Source organism: Eptesicus fuscus, chromosome 1 (assembly GCF_027574615.1).
Source record: "Eptesicus fuscus isolate TK198812 chromosome 1, DD_ASM_mEF_20220401, whole genome shotgun sequence".
Lineage (NCBI taxonomy): Eukaryota > Metazoa > Chordata > Mammalia > Chiroptera > Vespertilionidae > Eptesicus > Eptesicus fuscus.
Window position 1 is genome coordinate 9,724,363 of NC_072473.1, and position 25,479 is coordinate 9,749,841.

A 25,479-nucleotide genomic window follows, 5' to 3' on the forward strand; every position below is an offset into this window, starting at 1 on the left:
TAGGGTGAAGGAAGAGGTGACAAGTGCTTTACTCCTACATAAGAGTGAATATAACTACAGATTACCACTGTTGCAGAATGCTGCAGAAATATTACAGCGCCCCTCCCCCCACCCCGGCCTTAACTTGGATTTCCCTTTCTTTTTGAAAAATATATTTTTAGTTATTTCAGAAAGGAAGGGAGAGGAAGAGAGATAGAAACATCAGTGATGAGAGAGAATCATTAATCGCTGCCTCCTGCATGCCTCACACTGGGGATCGAGCCCACAAACCAGGAATGTGTCCTGATCTCAGAATCAAACTGTGATCTCCTGGTTCATGGGTCTATACTTAACCAATGGGCCACACCAGCAGGGCCTGGGTTTCCCTTTCCATGGCTTCAGCTACCTGAGGTCTGAGTATCTTGATAAAAATCTGTATGCCTGAACATGAATCGTCCTCTTTGTGCAGCATCTTCATGCTGTATACTCGACCCACCCATTAGTCAGTTATTGGTTATCAGTTATTAGATAGGCTGCAGCGGTATCCCAGTGCTTGTGTTTAACCCTTATGTTACTTAATAATGGTCCCAAAGTGCAAGAGTAATTTAAAGTTTATCATAGGTATGTATTTAGGACATACACACACACACACACACACACACACACACACACACACACATACGCACGCACGCGCGCGCTGTTTGCTGGGTACTATCTGCAGTTTCAGGCAAACATTGGGGGTCTTGGAACATACCCCTGAGGATAAGGAGGGACTACTGTACTGTACTAAATGTGGGTGTGGACTATAGAGAAAATGAAAACCAGAGCTAAAAACCTGAGCCTTGCTGGCCAAAATGAAAATATTATCCTACACTTAAATAAAGATTGAATTTAGTATGCTTTAGTAACACATATTTTACTCAGGAAGGACAAAAAACTTCCAAAATTCTCAATAACCTACAATTACACCCACAATAGTAAACTGTTGTTACTGGGTTAAACTATCCTTTTGCTTATCAAGTAAGAAAACATTCTAACTGTGCCACACTTACAGATCTGGCTGAAAAATATGTTATCAGTCATTTAAAATAACACTGCAAATGGCATTAGTAAAAGTTCTATAAAGTTATTACATTTTGAAAAAGCCAATCATCTGTAGTAAGGACATTTTAAATTTTAACTTATTTTATTTATTTAGAAAACAAAACAATGTACTAAAGATAAATTTATCAAAAACAAATCTCATAAACAGGCATTTAAAATGTTTAACATTGGACTAATACAATAAAAGAAGAAGTATGTGAAATTTTGAAAACAGGAAAGGTCTAATTTAGTATGAAATATAGAAAGAAAATATTATGGTGACCGAAGGAGATTTGACTTTGGGTGGTCAAATGCAGTATACAGATGGTGTATGATATAATTATACACTTGAAGCGTATATAATTTTGTTAAGCAACTTTACCCTGATAAATTTAATAAAAATAAATTGATATAAAATAAAATATGAAACACCTTTATGAAATTTGTTTTGCTCAATCAGTGTGGTTTTAATGAAGTTATGTGTATATTATTATGATTCAAACCATGGGGACCATTATAAGCACTTAAAAAATAGAGGGCATTCTAAACTGTGCTATCCAAACAGTAGCTACTATCCACATGTAACTGTTTAAATTTTCATCAGCTAAAATGAGATAAAATTTAGTTTCTTTGTCTAATTAACTACATCTCAAGTGCTCAAGAGCCATATGTGGCTAGCAACTATTGGACAACCTAAAATTACGACACATTAACAACATAATAGAAAGTTCAGTTGCACAGGACTGGTCTCATAACTTATATAAGCAACCAGCATAATAAAAGTTAACTGTATAAATCTTAAAACTTTTTCTAAATATGAAGTTTTTTTGTTTTGTAATTTTGCTTCTAATCCAAGGAATATTTCAGATACCATAAAATACAAATAAAATTTGAAATCTGCATAAACAATTTAAAATTTTGCCTAGGTTATAATTTTATTTTTCCACCTTAGGTGTATTACCAGCAGTTTGTAAAATTATTTGTAAAACTTGAGGGTGAAACCAAAGACTACCTTACATGAAGTAATATGAATAACTACCCTTAAAGGAAGATTTTTGGGCTTAAATTGTCTACTCTTTAAGAATATTGTAGGCATAGCCTCAACATATAAAGATATGCATAGAAATGTTAGAGTTTCACTAAGCTAAATGCAACTAACAACAAATTATTTGCCGAATAGTCTTAAAATTAAATCTTTTAGCTTTATAAAGCTAATTCTACTATATTTTACTAGAATACTAGAAAAATTGAATCTTGAAAACATATTTGCCCTGGACAGTGTATCTAAGTGATTAGAACATTGTCCTGTGCACCAAAGGCTCACAGGTTTGATTCTTGCTCAAGGGCATGTACCTGAGTTGCAAGTTCGATCTATGTGGATTAACAAAAAGTATATATGAAAATATGTATCAATTCTATAAGTTGATTCTATAAAATCATCTTAATCTATCTCACAAGTCACAACGATAAAAAGACTTGTCAACTTTCACACAACTTATATTGTTTGACTGCCTACTTATTACTTTCTATTGAATTTCTTTGCCTTATAAAAAAGCTGAAGTCAATTGTCTGTGACAAAGCCATGGATTACAAGCACATGGCCATAAATGAAGATTGAACTCTCAAAAGGAAAAAAAATTGCTTTTTGAATAACTAAGAATGCTATAAAATGACTGTAACTGAGGACTGATCAATAAGTTGAAAACTGAAAGATGGTATTATAACTAGCAAAAGGCTTCTTAAACACAAACGATCAAACAATGAAATTCTGCAGTATTTCCTATGGTTGAAATATTCAAGAACTTCAACGTGCTTAAAATAAAATACAATAAACATTCAAACACTTTTTAAAAAATATCTATTCATGAGCAAAATAGAATTATATTGTAATTCTACATTAATCCTGCCAATATGTTTTAAGATCATTTTTTCTAATTGAATTTCTGGTGGGTTTTTTTCATTTAAACATTGTAAAATTAAAATATGTATTAATTTTGATGAGGAGAATCTATCAGAAAAGCACAGTAAACATATTAAACATTCATCCAAACATTTCAGAAATCAAAAAAGTTAGTATCTAAATCTGGTCAGATTCTTTTTATTCATAGTGATGTATTCTTAAATTCAAATTACTTTTATATATTCAAAAAGCCTCCTGATATGATTTTCTGAGTTGAATCTTAGTAAACATTTGTGATAAAATATTATCAGGAGGTAATTTAAAGAATGCTTTTCTTAACAGGAAAAAATCTAAAGAACATAGGTCTCATCTCCGGAAAGCTTAGGTCAAACAATATGAAGTCAATTCTATAAATCCCTTACTGATGGATGTAGAAGAAAACCAGCATGGATGTTTGGGTTACATATCCTGCCCATCACTTTGCTCATGAGAGAAACATTACAAATCTTCCTCATGCAATTCTCCTTTGTATGTGGGCAGAAAAAGAATATTGGCTATTTCTTTGGGTCTGAATGCAGAATTACATTGCTACTATAACAGGCTAATTTGGGAATTATAACTTGAGAAACTTATGGAATAATACAACAGTAAAAAAAAAAGTAGGGTAGCAGATATTCAAGTATTTTAATCACTTAAGTCAGTATCAGATGATTCTGATTTTGATGAAGAGCTTATTTCTGAAGATGATGATTCAAATGTGAAATTCCTGTATCCAGGTTTAAGTGTACGGATATAGTGATTCATAGAGTTCACACACATCTTCCAGTCACGTCCACCTTCTGATAGATCACAAGCCGGGTAGATGTCTTGGAGAAACTCTGGTGGTAAAGTCACAAAACATAAGTTATTAAATAATCACTTTTCAGAGAAATTAATTTATTCAACCTTAGTTCTGTTGCTGTATCTATAAAAGGGTCATTAAGAGTTTAAAATGTATGGACTATAACTATTATTAAATTAATTTAGTAAATATTTTCATCTAAGAGGAACTACAACACGAGTCAGAAAAAGTTTCTTGAGGTTTGCTTCCAGTTGTGCAAATGGGAAAAGCTACGCTTCAGAGTTAGTCCCCACTGAAAATCTGGGCTAATTTTAGTACATCTGAATTTAGTCACTGAATCAGATTGTGAAAGATTAGGAAAACATTTATATGAGGAATTACTAAGAAAATGGAAATATTTAACTATAAAAGTATAAGACTTAGTGGGAGGAAATTGGGAATAACACTTATTCTCCAATCCTCATATTTCCAGGTGGTGGGATCCCTAAATTATAAAGTTTGGGGAAAAATGGCATGTGTGAACAACAATAAAGCTATTTTTATCTTGACCTGCCATATACTAATGGATATCACTTGGTTTTGAACTTTAAAGTAAGGGTAGAGGCTGTATTTATTACTTCCTGATGATCCAGCAGGAAGCAATAGTTGTATTTACATACTTGAAGACCTATCACATGAAAAGTGATTGGATCTACCCTAATTAGCTCTGGAAGGGATAAGAAGAACAAATGTGTCTCTTGAAGGGAGGTAAATTATTAGTCACTTGAAAGAAGAACTTTCTCGTGAATTAAAGACCTTTTAAAATGTAGTGGATTAAATAAATAAATAAATAAATAAATAAATAAATAAATAAATAAAATTTATTGGACTGCCATCAATGGAATTGTTCAAGCCAAGGAAAGGTGACTATGTGTCAAAGCTGAGATGGGAATTCCTGCTTGGATGAGTATTAGAGGACTTGTAATGTACTTCCTATTGCAAAGATTTTACAGTTCTATAATGTGCAACAATGGATGGGGAAGGTATAGGAGTAAAAGATATTTGCTGATTGAAAATCTCTAGCCTACTAACTTTCTCCATCTAAACCATTCTCTAAAGAGCCTTTAAATGATACTGAGCTCTTATCAGAAAGCATTGAATAAGTTTCTTATATGAAATCAATACCTTTGGCTACTGGACATACTAACCCTTGACTACTAACTATGAGAAGTGATCCCCTCCCACTTCTAGGACTTCTAGAAGTGGTCCCCTCCCACTTCCCAAGAAACCAGAAACACCAATCAGAAAGGATATATGCACCCCTATGTTCATAGCAGCACACATTATAATAGCTAAGATTTGGAAACAACCTAAGTGCCCATCAGCAAATGAGTGGATTATAAAACTGGTATATCTACAGAATGGAATACTACACAGCTATAAAAAAGAAGGAACTTTTACCATTTGCAACAGCATGGGTAGACCTGGAGAGCATTATGCTAAGCGAAATAAGCCAGTCTGAGAAAGATAAATATCACATGATCTCACTCATATGTCAGATATAATGATCAACATAATTTGATGAATAAGAATAGGTCCAGAGATAAACAGCAGGGGAGGGGGGTTAGAGAGCAACCAAAGGACTTGTATGCATGCATATTAGCATAACCAATGGACACAGACACTGGGGCGGTAGGGGCTTGCCTGGGGTGGGAATGGCTGGAGGGGGAGGGTCAAGTGGAGAAAAAGGAGACATATGTAAAACTTTAGACAATAAAAAAGACACAGAGTATGAAAGACAAAAGAGATAGGCAAAAATGATCCAAAATATGAATAATCGGAATTATTTCGATTTGAGGAAAACTAAAATAATGGAGTAAAGCATACACTGAAAAAAGTTCAGAAAGAACACTTTAATGTTCTATTAAAATACTTCAAGATATGTGAAAAAAAAGTGGTTCCCCCAAAATAAAACCTTAGGATAAGACTATTATATTAATAGGCCCTGCCAGTGTAGCTGAGAGGTTGAGCTTCAAACCAGGAGGTCATGATTCAATTCCCAGTCAGGGCACATACCTAGGTTGTGGGCTCAATCCCCAGCAGGGAACATGCAGAAGGCAACTGATTGATGATTCTCTCTCATCTTACTAATAAAAGCCTAGGTGGTCCTCACGCCGTGATTCCCTCATGCCATCACAAGATGGCTGCACGCACAGCGGAGATGGGGTTCTCATGGCCCCACGCATGTGCTGCAGGGGCAGGGTCCCGGTGGCCTCTCAGCTCAGCTTCCACTGGGTTCCTGCTGCTCCCTGCGGCTTCTGCTGGGTTCCCATGGCCCCTTGCCTACCTCTTTGGGGCAATCCATCGAGGAGCCCTGATGGGTGGGCAGGGCCTACCTCTTTGGGGCCATCAATCGCGGGGCTCCCACACTAAGAGGGCACAGGCCAGGCTGGGGGACACGCCCCCCTGAGTGCATGAATTTCATGCACTGGGCCTCTAGTTATTTATGTTTCTATCTCTCTCTCTCCCTCTCCTTTCTTCTCTGAAATCAATAAAAAAACATTTTTAATAAAAGAAATTATATTAATAGAATAATCTACTTCATTCATTCAATGGGACCCCAATCAGCAGTTAAAATGCATGAAGTAGATCTCTAAAAAATAATGTCGTGTCAAGTGAAAAAAATTGCAAAAGGGTATGCACTGTACATTCCATTTATGTACATTAAAACAACTGTGAAATAATATCACATATTATTTATGGGTCTATCAACATAGGTAGCAAAAGTGTGAAATATAGATGGGAATGATAGGTCCAACTCCAAGACTGATTATTTCTGGGAGAAAGACAGGGAAAAGAAATGATGGGTAATTCAAATTCTGAGAACCTCACTTAAGGAGTTTTAATGATATCAGTAAGTCTTTATTATTATTTAAAAAAACCTGGAGCATAAGAGGTAAAATGTCTATATATGTACTGGGTAGATAGGTGTTTATTATTTTACTATATTATTTTCTGTACATTTATGTATATTTTAAATAGTTTATAGTGAACTGATACTTCTAAAGAAATGTTAGAGGCCATAAAGCTCCATCCTCCTATTAGTGAAGAAATCTCCTCTCATGTCTGGTCACTCAGCTTTTGCTCTAACTCCTTTCATTCTCCAAGTTCATTTTGTCCTTAAAGTAAAATATTCTTTCTTGTCAGCTTCTCCTCCTTGGGGCATGGCTCTGGCCCCCAGGACAATGATTCTACTGTATTCTATCTGTTGAAATAACTCACATGGCTATCTTTCTTCAAAGGAGTAGAACTTTTGAGTCTCATGAGAAATTTGTTAAATATGCCTTATGTGGATAGTATGTCAAACTCATGTTGAATATTTTTACTACAAAAGACATCTTGATTTGTAATATAATTTGATAAGAGATAAAACAAAATGAAATGCATAGAATAATATTTTAGTCCACTTTTAAGAAATTAATCTAGTCCAGATATTTCAAGAAATATGAGAGTCATCTTTTCCTCCTCATTTAAAAAATTTTAATTAGAAAGACACTATTTCTTCTATAAACACTTTTATTTCAAAACCGGTTAAAAACAGTGTGTTCTTTTTTTTTTTTTTTACCATAAGTTAAGAGGAATTGGGTTTTGTGGGGTTGTTTTTTTTTTTTTACCAATTACTAGGTCATGAAATAGGCTATAGCAACACTTTCAAAAAATGTAATAGAATAGAATGTAACTCGCATAGAAAGTGTAAGTATTGTGAAAATTTTTCTTCCTTTTTTTAAAAAATTACACATACATATGGAGTCACAATTTAAAATGTATTTTTTACTATGGATTGCAGTGAAATGTTATAAAACAATTGGATTAGATGTTAGCAAGTGCTTATGAAAGGTGCTATAAGCCAGGTTTCTTTTGTTTAGCCTGAAAGATGAGTGCTGTTCAAATTTGTTGGATGAGAAACATATAATATGATGGTGGGAATCAATTGAGATGAGGCTGGGGCTCAGAACTATGTGTGCTAGGTACCAGTGACACAAGTAACACATATTCTGCTTCTTGCTTTGACCAAATCTAAGATTACATAGAATTACTTTTGGAAGTTTTATTTCTTCAACTATATATGTCACAGATAAAAACTATACCATGCTCATGTGCACAAGAGAAAACTGGCAAATGAGCCTGCTGTGCTATTGTTGACACTTCTGCAAATTGACAAAGCCCAGCAGCTTTGAGCTTGATCCTCAGTAAATGAAGGTGTTGGAGTTTTCAAACTCCTGGCAGTCCATACCAAGGACCCAGAGTCAATTATGCCTTTCCTGTTCTAATAATGCCATTCAAGACAGAGCAATTAGCCTGAGAACCCAAATGCAGAAATCAACAATCCATGAACCCGCTCTTTGTTATGCCCTAAGAAGGGTTATGTAAGAGGTCTCCTCAGAACACACACAGACTGAATGGATTTTCTTTTGCCCTTCTCTAACACAATTGACATTTATTTATTTTCACATACTTGACATGTACCAACCTCGGATAGCACTAATCCTGCTGTAATTAAGGGCACATACGCCATGCCACAGATTGCCATAGACGCTACTGTTTAGCAGGACATCCTCTGGAAACAGTTGGCCAATAAGATAGCTGGCTGCCATCTGTGGGCAAGCCTTCTTTTTTGCTATAGTCAGTACTAAATATGACACCTGTACATTTCTAGTTGGATTTCCAATATAGCCTAGAAGCAAAAGAGAAAGATGTCAATTTTTATGGCAGATATTAAGCTCACTTTTTTAAAATATATTTTTATTGATTTCAGAGAGGAAGGGAAAGGGAAAGAGAGAAGGAAACATCAATGATGAGAGAGAATCACCAATCGGCAGCCCCTGCACACCCCCTACTGGGGATCGAGCCCACAAATCAGGTACATGCCCCTGATTAGAATGGACCCCGGGACCCCCCAACATTCTGCAGGCCAACGCTCCATCCACTAAGCCAAACAGGCTAGGGCTAAGCTCAAGTTTTTGTTTTTTTTTTAAAGGCTATAATAGAAAGGTTGATTTTTCTGGAATTTTAGGTTCAAGAATTTGAAAGATTAAAAAATTAAAGCTTTTAACATTTTAGTGTATCATGAGACAGCATGAGAAATGAGACAGGAATCACTGCTGGTGTGATTACATGTGCTCTGTTTCTTTGAGGACAAGCCCATGTATAACTACCTTTTAGGTCATAATATTAAATTTAGTAACAAATTATAAGTCATTTTAATGCATTTTTTCCTACTTATAAAAAAAGGCCTTTTCAAAAATAAGCACCAGGATTCTTACTGAAATATTTATAATTTTTAAAATACCAATGGCATATTTCACAGATCTATAACAAATATTCTTAAATTTTATATGGAACTAAAAAAGACCCTGAATGGCCTCAGAAATCTTGAGAAAGAACAAAGTTGCAGGTATCACAATACTGGATATCAAACTATACTACAAGACCATGGTATTCAAAACAGCCTGGTTACTGGTGCAAGAACAGGCATATAAATCAATGGAACAGAACAGAGACCCCAGAAATCAACCCTAGCCATTATGCTCAATTAATATTTGACAATGGAGGAAAGAGCATGCAATGTACTAAAGACAGTCTCTTCAATAAATTGTGTTAGAAATTTTTGACAGGTTCATTAAAAAAAAAAAAAGAGAGAGAGAGAGAAAGAAACCATACCACCAACTTACACCACATACAAGAATAACCTCAAAACAGATAAAAGGCTTAAATGTAAGTCGTGAACCCATACAAATTCTAAAAGAAAACATAGGCAGTAAAATCTCAGACATCTCTTGGAGCAATATTTTTGGCTGATATATTCATCCACTAGGGCAAAAGAAACAAAAATACACAAATGGGACTACACCAAACTAAAAAGCTTCTGCACAGCAAGGGGAACAATCAACAAATTGAAAAGAAAACCCACTGAATGGAAGAACATATTTGCCAATGATACATCTGATAAGAGGTTAATTTCCAAAATTTATAAAGAACTTATACAACTCAACACCAGGAAACAAATAATCCAATTTAAAATTGGGCAAAGGACCTGAGTAGACACTTCTCCTAAGAGAACATACAGGTGACCAATAGACATGAAAAAAAATGCTCAAAGTCACTAATCATCACAGAGGTGCAAATTAAAGCCACACCTGTCAGATGCCTATCATCAATAAATCAACAAACAACAACTACTGGCAAGAATTTGGAGAAAAGGGAACCCTCAGGCAATGTTGCTGAGAATGCAGAATGGTACAGCCACTGTGGAAAAAATAGTATGAAGTTTCACACAAAAAAAATAAATAAAAAATGGAACTGCCTTTTGACCCAGTGATCCCACTCCTGGGAATATATCCCAAGAATCCCAAAACACCAATTCAAAAGAATATATGCACCCCTGTGTTCATAGCAGTGTCATTTACAATAGCCAAGATCTGGAAACAGACCAAGTGACCATGAGTAGCTGAGTGGATAAAAAAGCTGTGGTACACAATGGAATATTACATGAGTATAAAAAAAAGAAGGAACTCATCTTTTGTGTCTCTATGGATGGATCTGGAAATTATTATGCTAAGTGAAATAAGCCAGACAAAAACAAATACCATATTATATGCCTTATATGTGGAATCTAATAAACAAAATAAACTAATGAACAAAATAGAACCAGAGTCTTGGATACATGGTACAGACTGACAGCTGTCAGAGGGGAGGGGAATGGGGGAAACTGGATGAAAGAATGTGAAGAGATTAGCCAAAGAACATATATGCATAGCCCATGGACACAGACAACAGTGTAGTGATGGCCAGAGCCAGAGGGAGCGGGGCTAAGTGGAGGTGGGTAAAGGGGAGAAAAATGGGTGACATCTGTAATAGTATCAACAATAAATTTTTCTAAAAAAATGAACACAAAAAATAAATAAATAAAAATGTAAGTTTTCTATTGGGTATTAAACTTATTTAAAAATCAACAAACTCAGTTTAGATATCATATTTTAGGTAACTTATTTAAACTGAAAAATTAATTTTAAGTCTATTTTCATTTATCAATTCTATGATTTAATCATTATCATCTCTCTTCAATCCATAGTGATTCAAATTAACCATACTTGAAAAATTTATGTTACATATAATAAATATTTGTTAAAGAAAAAATATTAGAGAAATACAATGTGATTCTTACAAGTCAAGTATAGTATCCATCTTGGAATATCCATCATTTAATGGGTGGCAATATAAATTGTTTAATCCCCCAGATCCAACATTTACCAAGAGAGATTAAATTACTTAAAAATTCACTCAGTGGGTCCAAAGATGTAACTCTAGAAAATTAACCTGGCAATATTAATGAGGGGTCAGAAAAAGTTAATGCTCTTTAACCTGGTAATTCAAATTCTGAAGCCTCAATTAAGAAAAGAATCAAAAATATGTAAAAAGCTATAGGAATTAATTTGGGGTTTTTGGCAGCATGATTTGCATGATTGATAATCCTGTCCTAAAAAATGCAACAACATAAAGAGAGAGGTTGTTACATAAATTAGGGTATACTTACTCAATGGAATATTATATACCTGTTAAAAGATTGGAGATTCTTGAGGAAAAACATATCATGTTTAAAATGAATAGTAATTAATTATATGGAGACCATAATGTTTTAAAAGACTCATTAAAAAACTGGAATAAAGTTAAAGTATCCACAATCATTTTTTTAAAGTATCTTGATTGTGAGAGCTTTCCTTCCCTCCTAAATCTTTTCCATCTATATCTGTACTAATACTAGAGGAATATGCAAATTGTCCAGGATTCCATCACATTAACAGTAATGACCAACAGGCAGCCTGGGGCAACAAGGCCAGCAGGGGGGTTAGTGAGGGATGATCAAACGACTGAACAGCAGGCTGCGTGGGGCGACCAGACCAGCAGCAGGGGGGCCAGTTGGGGGCAACCAGGCTGGGGGGGGTCAGTTGGAGGTGACCAGGCTGGAAGGGGGGCAGTTGGAGGTGACCAGGCTGGCAGAGGGACACAGCTGGGGGCAATCAAGCTGGCAGGGGGCAGTTAGGGGCAATCAGGCCAGCAGGCAGAAGCGATTAGGGGTGATCAGGCTGGCAGGCAGGTGAGCAGTTAGGAGCCAACAGTGCCGGATTGTGAGAGGGATGTCCGACTGCTGGTTTAGGTCTGATCCCCAGGATCAGGCCTAAACTTGGAGTCAGACATTCCCCCAAGGGGTCCCGGATTGGAGAGGGTGCAGACTGGGCTGAGGGGACCCCTCCCATGCATGAATTTCATGCACCAGGGCTCTAGTATATATACAAAAGCTTAAGTGACTGAATGACCAAAGAACTGATCAACTGGTCACTATGACGCGCACTGACCACCAGGGTGCAGATGCTCAATGCAGTAGATGCCCCCTGGTGGTCAGTGAGCTCCCACAGCCAACCTCCTGTGACCCGCCAACCTCCTGCGGTCCCTCCCCCGAGCTGGCCAGCCCTGATCGGCCCCAATCAGGACTGGGCCAGATGGCCCCAATTGGCCCCTATTGCCTGCCAAGCCAAGGGACCTCACCCATACATGAATTCGTGCACCAGGCCTCTAGTTTTTTAAATAAAATGGTATAATAGACTACACAACAAACTGGGGAGGCTTCCTGGCTCACAATGTACTTAGTTGCCCTGTCCCTTCATTCAAGCTGAGTCAGAGTCAGAGACCTTTGACCCAATCTCCCCAAATCAGATTATTTCTCCAAAGATTCTGAACAGTGACAAGAGAAACCTATAACCTAGATATCATGGGAGCTGCAGACATGGAGACCCATTCTGGCTCCTGCCTGTGGCTCAGTTTGTTATCTGCATCTTTAAAATAGGAGCTATTCATCCTGTGATTTTTGTTGTGGTGGTTTAATTTGGCCAAAGTCTGTTTCTACCGTGTACAACCTTAACAAATTACAGTAGTTATATTACTTTTATAATGAGAAAAATACTCTAAAGATGTATCATTTATACAAGTATTTGCCAGGATGTGGAGAAAAGGGAACTCTCATGCACTGTTGGTGGGAATACAGACTGATGCAACCACTGTGGAAAGCAGTTTAGAGTTATTTCAAATGAAAAATGAAACTGCTTTATGACCCAGATATTCCACTTCTGGGAAAATATCCAAAGAAACCCGAAAGACTAATTTGAAAGTATATATGCACCCCTGTGTTCATTGCAGTGCTATTTACAATAGCCAAGATCTGAAAACAGCCCAAGTGCCCATCAGTAGATAAGTGGATTTAAAAAAAAAAATGTGGTAAATTTACACAATGGAATACTACTTACCCATAAAAAAGAAGGAAATCTTAGCTTTTGCAACACATGGATGGACCTGAGGAGCACTATGCTAAATGAAACAAGCCAGTCAGAGGAAGACAAGTACCATATGATTTTACTCTTATGTGGAGTATAATGAACAAAATTAATGAACAAACAAAATAGAAACAGACTCATAGATAGAGAACAGACTGACAGCTGTCAGAGTGGAGGGGGGTTGTAGGGCTGATTAAAAAAGGTGAACGGATTAAGCAAAAAACGAAGTCACAGACACAGGCAACTGTATGGTGATTATCAGAGGGGAAGTGGTAGGAGGAGCCAGAAGATAGTATAGTGGGAATAAATGGTGATGGAAGGAGGATTGACTTGGGGTAGTAAACACATAATACAATGTAGAGATGATGTATTATAGAATTATACACCTGAAACCTATATAATTTTATTTACCAATGTCACCCCAATAAATTTAATAAAAATGAAATAAAATTGGAGAGAGAAAAAATAATTTCATATGAATAGGTTCACAGGTAATGTTCTACTTAGGGTTGATATAGAGGCAGTGAGAGACAGAAGATAGTTTTGCTACTTCAGGTGTTCCCAAACTCCAAAATTCTAGGGAGGGGTCATTGGGAAGCATAAGTCACCTGCAGAATCTATTGCCATGTGACACTAATGAAGGAGGATGCATCTCCAGCAGACAGCTAGCATAAGGGTACAATGTTCTAAAGAATGGGATTCATTAATTCACACAAAAACTCTTTATAGAACACTGCAGTGTGCCTGGCACACAGAGCAAGACCACTGAATTGCTTCTATTCAGCCAGCTTTAGCTCCTTCATCTGTACTTGCAGAGCAGCATGCCTAACCTGAGAGTTCACACCCGTCAAAGGAGTTGGCTACCAAGAACCATTCAGTAAAGCTGTCTTTATTTGCAGACGACATGATATTGTACATAAAAAATCCGAAAGACTCCGTAAAAAAACTCATAGACTTAATAAATGAATTTGACAATGTAGCAGGATACAAAATTAACGCCAAGAAATCTGTGGCCTTTCTATACACCAATAGTGAACTTACAGAAAGAGAGACTAAAAAGGCAATCCCATTTACCATCACACCAAAAAAAATTAAGATACCTAGGAATAAACCTAACTAAGGAGGTAAAAGACCTATAGTGGAAAACTACAGGACACTGAAAAAAGAGATAGAGGAAGAAGTAAACAGATGGAAGAACATACCATGTTCATGGATTGATAGAATCAACATCATTAAAATGTCCATACTACCCAAAGCAATCTATAGATTCAATGCACTCCCCATTAAAATACCAATGGCATATTTCACAGACCTTGAAAGAACTCTCCAAAAAATTCATCTGGAATAAAAAAGATCCCATATAGCCACAGCAATCCTGAGAAAGAAGAATAAAGTAGGAGGGATCTCAATACCAGATTTCAAGCTGTATTACAAAGCCACTGTTCTCAAAACAGCCTGGTACTGGCACAAGAACAGACATATAGATCAATGGAACAGAATAGAGAATCCAGATATTGACCCAAGCCACTATGCTCAATTAATATTTGACAAAGGAGGCATGAACATACAATGGAATCAAGACAGTCTCTTCAATAAATGGTGTTGGGAAAATTGGACAGATACATGCAAAAAAAATGAAGCTAGATCACCAACTTACACCATACACAAAAATAAACTCAAAATGGATACAGGACTTAAACATAAGACAGGAAACCACAAAAATACTAGAGGAATCCACAGGCAGCAAAATCTCAGACATATGCCAAAAGAACTTCTTCACCGATACTGCCCCTAGGGCAATGGAAGCTAAAGAGAAAATAAACAAATGGGACTACATCAAAATAAAAAGCTTTTTCACAGCAAAAGAAACTATCAACAAAACAACAAGAAAGCCCACTGTATGGGAGAACATATTTGCAAATGCTATCACTGATAAAGGTTTAATCTCCAACATCTACAGGCAGCTTATACAACCTAATAAAAGGAAGATAAATGATCCAATAAAAAAATGGGCAACGGACCTAAATAGAATCTTTTCGAAAGAAGACAGAAGGAAGGCCAAGAGACACATGAAAACATGCTCAACGTCACTAATTATCCGAGAGATGCAAATCAAAACAACAATGAGGTACCATCTCACACCTGTCAGAATGGCTATCATCAACAAATCAACAAACGACAAATGTTGGCGAGGATGCGGAGAAAAAGTAACCCTCGTGCACTGCTAGTGGGAATGCAGACTGGTGCAGCCACTGTGGAGAACAGTATGGAGTTTCCTCAAAAAACTGAAAATGGAACTCCCATTTGACCCAATAATCCCACTCCTAGGAATATATCCTAAGAAACTGGGAACACCAATCAGAAAGGATATATGCACCCCTATGTTCATGGCAGCACAATTTACAATAGCTAAGATCTGGAAACAGCCTAGGTGCCCATCAGCTGATGACTAGATTAGAAAACTATGGTACATCTACACAATGGAATACTATGCTGCCATAAAAAAGAAAGAATTCTTACCATTTGCAGCAACCTGGATAGAATTGGAGAACATTATGCTAAGTGAAATAAGCCAGTCAATGAAAGAAAAATACCACATGATCTCACTCATTTATGGATAATAAAGAACATTATAAACTGTTGAACAAAAAGATAGATACAGAGGCAGTAAAGCATCAAACAGTCTGTCAAATTACAGCAGGAAAGTTAGGGAGAGGTGGGGAAAATAAGAGATCAACCGAAGGACTTGTATGCATGCATATAAGCATAACCAATGGACGCAAAACTCTGGGGGGTGAGGGCATAAATGGGAGTGGGGTGGGAGGGCAATGGTAAGATATGTACACATATAATACCTTAATAAAATATTTAAAAAAAGAAAAATAATAGATTTTGCTTAATGTTAAAATTATCAGTCTCAGAAACAAATATCTATATTTCAATAATTCACTAATATAAGTGATTATGTTGTTTATAGTTCTTATTATGAACATTTTCAAGCATACATAAAAGTAGAAAGATAATATAATAAACACCATAAGAGCATCAACCAGATACAACATCAAGAGAAGTTATTTTAAAACTCACACAATGCTCTGTAAGGCAACATTGAAGCACTAGTGGAAGGATTTTCAAATCCTTCAGAGATAGCACTTCTTTTTGGCTGAGAATTCCCACTTGCACTTGTTTCTGAGGCAGCTGCTTGCCTATATAACAGGGAACTGCCTTCACCGCCATCAGCATCCTTTTTATCATCCAAATCTACAGATGCTGGTATACTGCGTTTGGTGAGGACAACAGGTTTCTGCTGAAACACAAAATTGTATCTGTTAACAATGTTCCATAGTGAGAAAGAATGGACATGCTCCATCATTGATCCAAGCACCCCAGGCTGGTGGGAAAGCAACTGTCTCTAATAAGATGGGCTAAAGACTTAAGATATTATGTGCTGTGATCAAAGAAGTATAGGTACAAATTCTTCCTCAAGATGCTGTAACTGCTACTTCCTGGTGGACTTCATAGCTCTATCTAATGAACTGAAGATAATAGCTGGCAGAAAATAAACATTTCATGAATAAATGAGTTTCTTGAAGATCACAACTTTTTGTTTGTTTGTTTTTAAATGTTTTTTGTTTGTTTTCTTTCCCCAGTGGGATTCAAATCTGGCTACACATTTGAACATTTGAATTACCCTAGGGATCTTTTTTAAAAAAAGAAAGCTCTACTTGGGCCCCACTCTAAGCAAATTCAATCAGAAACTCTAGTGCAAGGAGTGAGGGAGCTCAGGGATTAATATCTTATTTTAAAAGTGTCTCACATGATTTAATATATACCCGGGATTGACAACCACTGCTCTAGGTCAGGGCTTCTCAAACTCCAGTGTGCACATGAATCACCTGGGGCTGTTGTTAAAATGCAAATTCTGCCTCAGTAAGTCTGGTATGGAACTCAAGACTTCATTTCTCACAAGCTTTCCAGTGCTGCTGCTGCTGGTACACAGATCCACTTTGAGGAGCAAGGACCTGCCCAACTCCTAGTCAAGTACACAGCAGACACTTGGCAGATGCTGTTTCTCTTCTGATGTCTAAGAAAATGTGCAAATTACCATTTTCCATGCAGCATCTTAATCTTACATTCAAATGTTTAGGGTGCAATTTTTGTAAGCTATAAAAGGGAATGTGAAAAATAAGCAAATTTGGTTTCAGACAGATGGTACTTGAGCTATCACTAAATTCAAGTCACTCACCAAAAAAACATAAGCTCAGCTACAAATATTCTTGGCAAACAGTTTCCATAAACTTACAGGAGTGACTAAACATGGTAATCCTATATAATAAAGAGGTAATATGCAAATTGATTATCAGCCCTCACACACAAGATGGCCGCCCCCATGTGGTCACAAGATGGCCACCCCATGTCATCACAAGATGGCCACCACAAGATTGCCAGCAGGGGAGGGCAGTTGGGGGCAACCAGGCCAGCAGGGGAGGACAGTTGGGTGCGACCAGGCTGGCAAGAGAGGGGAGTTGGGGGTGACCAGGCCAGCAGGGGAGCAGTTAGGCGTCGATCAGCTGGCAGAGGAGTGGTAAGGGGGTGATCAGGCTGGCAGGCAGGCAAGTGGTTAGGAGCCAGCAGTCCCGGATTGTGAGAAAGATGTCCAACTGCCGGTTTAGGCCCCATCCCTGTGGATATCCCCTGAGGGGTCTCAGATTGAAGAGGGTGCAGGCTGGGCTAAGGTACACTGGGCCTCTAGTAATAAAATGAGGTTTTTCAAGAGGTGGGTGGAAATTATGAATTGTCATTAAGTTTGTCAAGAGAAGGCAGTAGACATGATACTCTTCCCTACTGTCCCATTCATGTTAAAAAAAAAAATCTCTAATGGATTTTGAAGATAGAATGGATGATAGAGAAGCCAGGTTCCTATTTATCATGTAACCATACAGAATATAAAATATCTGCAATAGCTTAACCTGAGATGCATTATTTTCACCAGGTTTTGCCATCACAAAAGTGAAATGGTAAAAAAAAAAAAAAAAAAAAAGTGCCTTTCTTTTCTCCTGTGCCATCCTGAACTATCACTAGAACAGCTAAGCAGCCCCACAATCTGCTCTTTTCTGTGTTACTCAGTAGGATACTGAAAAAGATTTACCAAATATCTTTGTAGTTGAAACTTTTTTCTAGTATACCCTTTGGCTTACACATACTAATTATAACGCTATATCTGGATATTTTTCTGGAGTATAAATACCAAAGAGTGAAATAAATAGGCAGTATGTTTTTGAGAGAATATATACTGCCCCTAAAGTAAATAGACAAGATTTTGACCACACGCCTAAAGATCCTGTGTGTTGTGCTTTCTGTTCTGGAGTTGTATACGGAATGCATTTGTATTGCAGTGACCATATTTAGATGAAAAATAACTTACTTGGTATTTTTTGGATGCAGAAGACAAATAACGGATCAGAGCATTGACATAGGAAATACAGGCTCTCCAGTCTTTTCCACATTCACGCAAATCATGGTTGGGAAAGATAGTTATCAGATACTCTGCAAATAGCAATAAAGGATTCATGAAAATTAGAAAAAAAATAGCAAAGAAATTCTGTATTTAAAATACTGAAATTTCCTATCTTTAATTGTCATTCATTTCTCTAACTTTTTCTGAGAGTTTAGAAATTCTACCCAAAAATGATGCTTTGCTGACTATCTCATTTCTTCTAATGTGAGGTTCCCTAAAACACTGACCAAAGGACTAGTAATCAGGTTTTGGTGCTTTAAAATGTAAGAAAGTCAAATATTTCAGGGTGCTAATGCCATTTAATAACGCTATGGATAATTTAGAACTAAAAATAAAAGGAAATCTTTAAAGAGAAAATGGTATTATTGCAAATATTATTATATACCATGGTTTATTTGTACACATAACATGTTTATCTTCCCCATAAACTATTCCCTCTGCCTAGAATACCCTTCCTATTTTCTTTACCTCCTTAAGGAATCCTTCCAAACCCAGCTTAATTGTTTTGTCCTTAGTAATCCTTCCCTAATGCCCTCAAAGTAGTTGCTCTGCTCTCTGAGGTTTCACAGCATTACTACATTGGGTTGTAATTTATTGTTTCCCTCAATATATCCATTTCTAGACTGTGAACTCCTTTCAAACATAAATACTTACCCTTATATCTTCAGTGCCTATAAGTTCTAGGACCACCATAGACATTTCTGGGAGGCAGGATGCTAAAGTGGATTAATCATGAGAGTCTACTTCTGTGTTGCCAGTTATTAGCACTGAAATGTGTTTTATTTTCCCACTTTTTTACGTTTTAATACTAAGTTTCAGCACTGAAGAACTGACTTAGTACTAACTATAAGGAACTATAATCAATAAAGCTTGTCTTATTCCACCAGTCTTTGAACAAATTTTATTCTCCAGAAGTTGCTACCCATTACACACTATTAAATTGTAAAATCTGGGTCAGACAGGTGAAAAAGTGAACAGTTCTAAGATTTAACAACACTTCATCATTATTTCTCCTACTGCCAATAATATCTACCAAATGATGATAAAACAAGATTCCATGCCTTTACATACCTCTTAATGCAGCCATTATATTTGGATCTAGGGGTTGGCGGCCACTAGAGCTTGGTAGGTTGAGATTGGTACTTGCGGTGCTGCAAAGCAGGACTTCCCTGGAGAACAAATTGCGAGCCAAGTAGCGGGCTGCATGCTTAGGTTCAGGCTTCCTTTGTGCGGTCACCAAATGCATTCTAGGAATCGTGACTTTTCTTTTTGGATCACCAAGATATCCTTTAAAAATACAGGGAACAAACAAAATCTTTGTTTTTTCAGTCAAAGCTACAATGAAAGTGCCCAAGAAAACTTACCTAGTTAAATTCTAATTCACAAATTTCTACTTGGGTGAATTTTGTTTTAGACTTATTTCTTCTTTTCCTTAAATGACTTTCTTTGATGTCATCTGCATTATTGTTAGCATTTTTCACTTTTGCTAGTCTTGAATTTGCTATACTTGAACTATTCTGTTCCTTTTGTTAAATAAATTTAATTCAAGTGTATATGTAAACACTAGAGGCCCAGTGCATGAATTCATGCACAGGTGGGGTCTGGGCCAAGGGGAGGGGACATGGGTGGTTGGCCAGCCTGCCTGCTGGTTGAACTCCTGGTAGAGGGGACAATTTGCATATTAGCCTTTTATCATATAGGAGGATATACACTGAGTGGCCAGATTATTATGCATTCAGAGATCATCATAATCTGGCCACTCAGTGCACAGATGTTGCTCTGAGATCACAGTGCTCTTTTTGACGCTATAAAAGTAGACTCAGAGCTGTATTACTCACTGAATATATGTTCCCTGAAGACAATTTGGAAAGTGTATGTAAGTATAACTGAGAAAATTTTAAAATAGCTAGCATTTATTGAGTACCCAGCACTGTGCTAAATATTTTACATCTATAAGCTTGGTTTCATCACCCTAACAACTTAATCCCACTTAACAGATGAGGAAATTGAAGCCAAGAAAAGGTAAGATATTTGAACAAGATCACACTGCTGGTTATAGAACCAGCTTTAAAATCTAAGTCTGTCTGTCTATAAGTCAGGTGCTCTGAACCATTAAGCTCCTGCTAATGTCTTCCATTATTTTTTATTTCTTTTTTAAACACAAAACTGAAATCATACTTTATACATAGTTTGAATCCTGATTTTTCTCTCAACATTATATTTTGAGCATTTCTTCATTTTCTTTTGTGACTTTTTTCCAACTCTGCATTCCTGTCATGATTTTTGTGACAGGTGATATTTGTTTTGCACTTATGCCCTGGGAATTGTGTTAGAAACTTTAAATGAATTATCTCATTTGAGCCTCACAATTCTATGAAGTAGGTACTATAGTTTTTGTCACTTCACAGATGAAGAAACTAATATTTAGATTAAAGAAGTAGCTGAAGTTCACATGGTTAGGAAGACATAAAGTAGCCTGACTCAGGAGCCCATGTTTTACTTCCTCACATACCATGAATATACCAGGAGTCACTTAACTAATTCCTTATGGTTGCTTATTTGTCTGTCTCCAATTTTTCATGATTCTGTAAAGAACATTCTTGTACCAAAATGTTAATACAAATCTTTTTCTAATTATACATTTGGATAGAAATGGGATTACTGAGTCAACGGGCATAAATACGTCTATGGGTTTTTATACAAATTACCCCTTCAGAAAGTTTCACCAATTTATATTTCTAACAATGGTATATCAAAGTGTCCATTTAGTATAAATTTTTAAAGTTTCTTCTAATTTGGGTAACAAAATAATTTAAAAGAAAGTGTCTCTAGGACAGGAGTCAGAAAACTATAGTCCACAGGCTAATCCCACCATCAGTTTTTGTAAATAAAGTCATATTAGCACACAATCACACCCATTCATTTGCCTACATCTGTGGCTACTTTCATGCTATAGTGGCAAATTGAGTACTGTGACAGACACCAGAGGGCCCACAAAGCCTAAAATAGTTATTATCTAGCCCTTTACAGAAAAAGTTTTCTAAGCCCTGCACTAAGATATTAATAAGAGATTAGCTACTTAGAAATAGAGACACAAACAAACTATAAATTGTTTAGGGAGGCTTGCCTTTAAAGGCCTTGAAACTTGAGGTCTCATCATCTCTGTCTCTGTGGCTTGGCAGGCAATATAAGAAACTATTAAGGAACACAAACTCTAAAGCCAGACAGAACTGGGTTAGAGTTCCAGAAATGCCAATCATCAGCTATGTGACTTTGGGAATGTGGGTAATGAAAGTACCTACATCATGAGGAATATTAACGGAGAGGAGGCATGTCAGTTGATTAGCACAGTGGCTTGCACATAATACACACTCAATAAATGTTAGTAATCACTGTATCACCAAAAACCAGCCCTCAAAATAGAAAATGAAAAGCTTCCATTTGCTTGTATCAAGAATGTTGAAGAATATAGGTTAAATAATGCTACTTGTAATATGTGTCACTTCACACTCACCCATATCCAAAGGGATGGATTCAGATGATGAGGAAGACTCATGGCTATTGTCACTTTCCAATACAATTGGGGAAAACATTGTTCCATGGCTGTTTTCCACGGTGTCTGCTTTTACAATTATATCTAAAGGTAAAAGTGCTGAAAGAAAAGAATCTCTCAACTGTAAATTCTATATCTAGCAAACTATCCTTCAGGTATGCAGGGGAAATAACATATCCTCAGACAAAAGAATACTAAATGTGTTTGTAGCATACCTATTCTTAAAGAATGGCTAAAGGAAGATCTTCAAACAGAAATGTAATGATGACAGAAGGAATCTTGGGGCATCAGGAAGGAAGGGAAAACAATAGAAAGAGAAACATGCATGCAGAGAAACTCAGTCATTCCTACATAGATGGGATAAATGTAAAATAGAACAGCCACACTAGAAAACAGTTTGGAAATTTCTTATAAAACTAAATCTGCAATTACTACATGACACAACAGTTTTCTTTTGGAAAAATTTATGCCAGAAAAATAAAAGCCCATGATGCCACAAACACCCAAGTATCATGTTAAGACATGAGTGCTCTTAGCAGCTTTATTCTTGATAGCCAAAACCTGTAAACAACACAGATGTCCTTCAACAGGTGAATGGTTTAAACAAACTGTGGTAAATCCAATGCCGTGGAATATTATTCGATAATAAAAAGGAATAAAGACCAGAAAGAGAAGAAATATGGGTAAATACAATACTAGCACGATTTTTGTAAATCATATGTGATAACTGAAACAAAAATGAAAACACCATCTGGCACCTAAACAATAATAGTTAAAAGTGAGCCTGCCCAGTGTGGCTCATTGGTTGAGCGATGACCTATGAACCAGGAGGTCACAGCTTGATTCCCAGTCAGGGCACATGCCCAGGCTGTGGGCTTGCTCCCAAGTAGGGCCTGTGCAGGAGTCAGCCTATCAATGATTGTCTCTCATCATTGATGTTTCTATTTCTCCCTTCCTCTCTGAAATAAATTTTAAAAAGTATTTTTAAAAATAGTTAAAAGTGAGAATGGCAAAGGAATCTGATTGGAATCAAAGTTTCAGCACTTAAATGTTATATATACACTAGAGGCCAGATGCATGAAGATTCGTGCAAGAATGGGCCTTCCTTCCCCTGGCTGCCGGCACCGCCTTCTCTCTGGCTGGAAGCGCCGTTCCACTCTGGCCTGGAGCTGCCTTTCCACCTTCCCACGCTGCCTGGAGGCCTGGAGCGGCTGGCAGGGTGCGGATGCCTGCGTCATTGCCATGGCGATGACCCAAGTGTCCCACCCCGCCCCCAGCCACTCAGCACCTGTGTATGCAAATTAACCCACCATTTTTGTTGGGTTAATTTGCATACTCACTCCTGATTGGTTGGTGAGCATCACAAAGGTATGGTCAATTAGCATGTTACTCTTTTATTAGGTAGATTTAATGGTGTCAACATTGTAAAATGTATATATAACATCCACACTGACCACTAGGAAAACTGTACAAAGCAATATACTCAGTAGCATAAATAAATCAAGATGAAATACTAGAAAATGTTCAGGTAATCCACAGGAAAGCAAGAAAGAGAAAGAGAGGAATGTCAGAAAACAAAGCAAAAAATAATAAAATGGCAGACTCCTGCCCTAGGATTTCAATAATTACCTTAAATGTACTAGTAAATGACCTAACCATATCAATTAAATGACAGAAAATTGATAAAGTAGATAAAAAAACAAGTCAACTATATGCTGTTTAAAGGAAACTACAAATTCAATGACATAGAGAGACTAAAAGTAAAAGGATAGAAAAATATGTACCATGCATTCATTAACCAAAGAAGAGCAGATAGACTAGCTATGATATCAGATACAGTAGATTTCAGAATAAAGAAAATTACTAAAAATAAATAAGGATTAAAGGATCACCTCCCAGAAAGACATATGATCCTTAACATATCAAACAACAGAGTCTCAAAACACATAAAGCAAAAACAGAAAGAGCTTAAAGGAGAAATAACCAAATCCATAATTACAGTGGAGGACCTCAGTACCCTCCATTCAGCAACTGATGGATCAACCAGTCCAAAAAATCAATAAAGATATCGAAGACATGAAGAACATAATCAATCAACAAAATCCTCATTATAGAACAGCCCACCAAAAAAAAGCAAAATACATATCTTTTCCAATGCCTGTGGATTATTCACCAAGATAGACCATATCCTGTGCCAGCAAAAAAAAAGTCTCAACATTTAAAAGACATGAAATCATATACATTGGAATCAAACTAGAAATCAATAATAGAAAGACAAGAAAATATTTAAACACTTGAAAATTTAACAGCACACTTCTTAATAATATATGTATTGAAGAGAATGTTTGTAGGAAATAAAATACATGACTTAATGACAATAGAACATGTTAAAATATATGGAATGCAACTAAAGCAATAACGAAAGTGAAACTTACAGGACTAAATGCTCACATAAGAAAAGGGAGGTCTCAAATCTATAATTTAAGTTCCTACATCCAAAACTAAGAAGAGTAAAATAAACCCAAAATAAGCAAAAGGATAAAACAATAAAAAGCAGAAATCAATGAAACTGAAAATATGAAAACAATAAGAAATCAATGAAGCAAAAATTGGTGCCTTAAAAAGATTAATAAAGCAAATAAACCTCTAGAAAGACACACAAAAATAAAAAGAAATGAAAGATCCAGCCACCATTAAAAGGATAACAGAAAGTACTACAAATCACTTTACACATACAAATTTGATACCTTAGAAGAAATTAAATAATTATCCCAAAATTACAAAGGTCAAAACTCAACCAAGATGATGTAGATAATCAAAACAGTCCCATAATCATCAAGGAAATTAAATTTGCAATTGTAAATCTCCCCAAAAGAAGTCTACAAGCCAAGATAATTTTACTGGAGATTTTTAGCAAACATTTAAAGAGCTAACACTAATGTTTCATATACTCATCCACAAAATAGAAGAGAAGGAAACCTTTACTCATTTTATGAGACTAGTATGCCCTGATACCAAAACCAGACAGAGACTGTACAAGAAAAAGAAAAATACAGAACCAATATTTTTTATGAACTTGGACACAAAAATTCTTAATCAACTTTTTGTAAACCAACCTAATAATATACTATCTAATAAAGAGGGAATATGCTAATTGACCATCACTCCATCATAAAGATGGCTGCACCCACAGCTGAGGCCAAGTTCCTATAAGGAGCCTTAATGAACAATCAGCAGGGA

General features: G+C 36.4%; 1 protein-coding gene across 1 annotated transcript in view; it reads right to left on the reverse strand.

Moving 5' to 3' along the window:
* Window positions 1-3,636: 3,636 nt before the first annotated feature.
* BEND2 (BEN domain containing 2) overlaps window positions 3,637-25,479 on the reverse strand; it is a 48,596-nt gene continuing 26,753 nt past the window's right edge. Inside the window, exons 8-12 of the mRNA XM_054715575.1 lie at window positions 19,758-19,973; window positions 18,594-18,715; window positions 16,256-16,475; window positions 8,314-8,517; window positions 3,637-3,840 (exon numbers count right to left, since the gene is read on the reverse strand). Coding sequence (XP_054571550.1) covers window positions 3,647-3,840; window positions 8,314-8,517; window positions 16,256-16,475; window positions 18,594-18,715; window positions 19,758-19,973 — 956 coding nt within the window. The 3' untranslated portion in view covers window positions 3,637-3,646. The remainder of the gene's footprint in view (window positions 3,841-8,313; window positions 8,518-16,255; window positions 16,476-18,593; window positions 18,716-19,757; window positions 19,974-25,479) is intronic.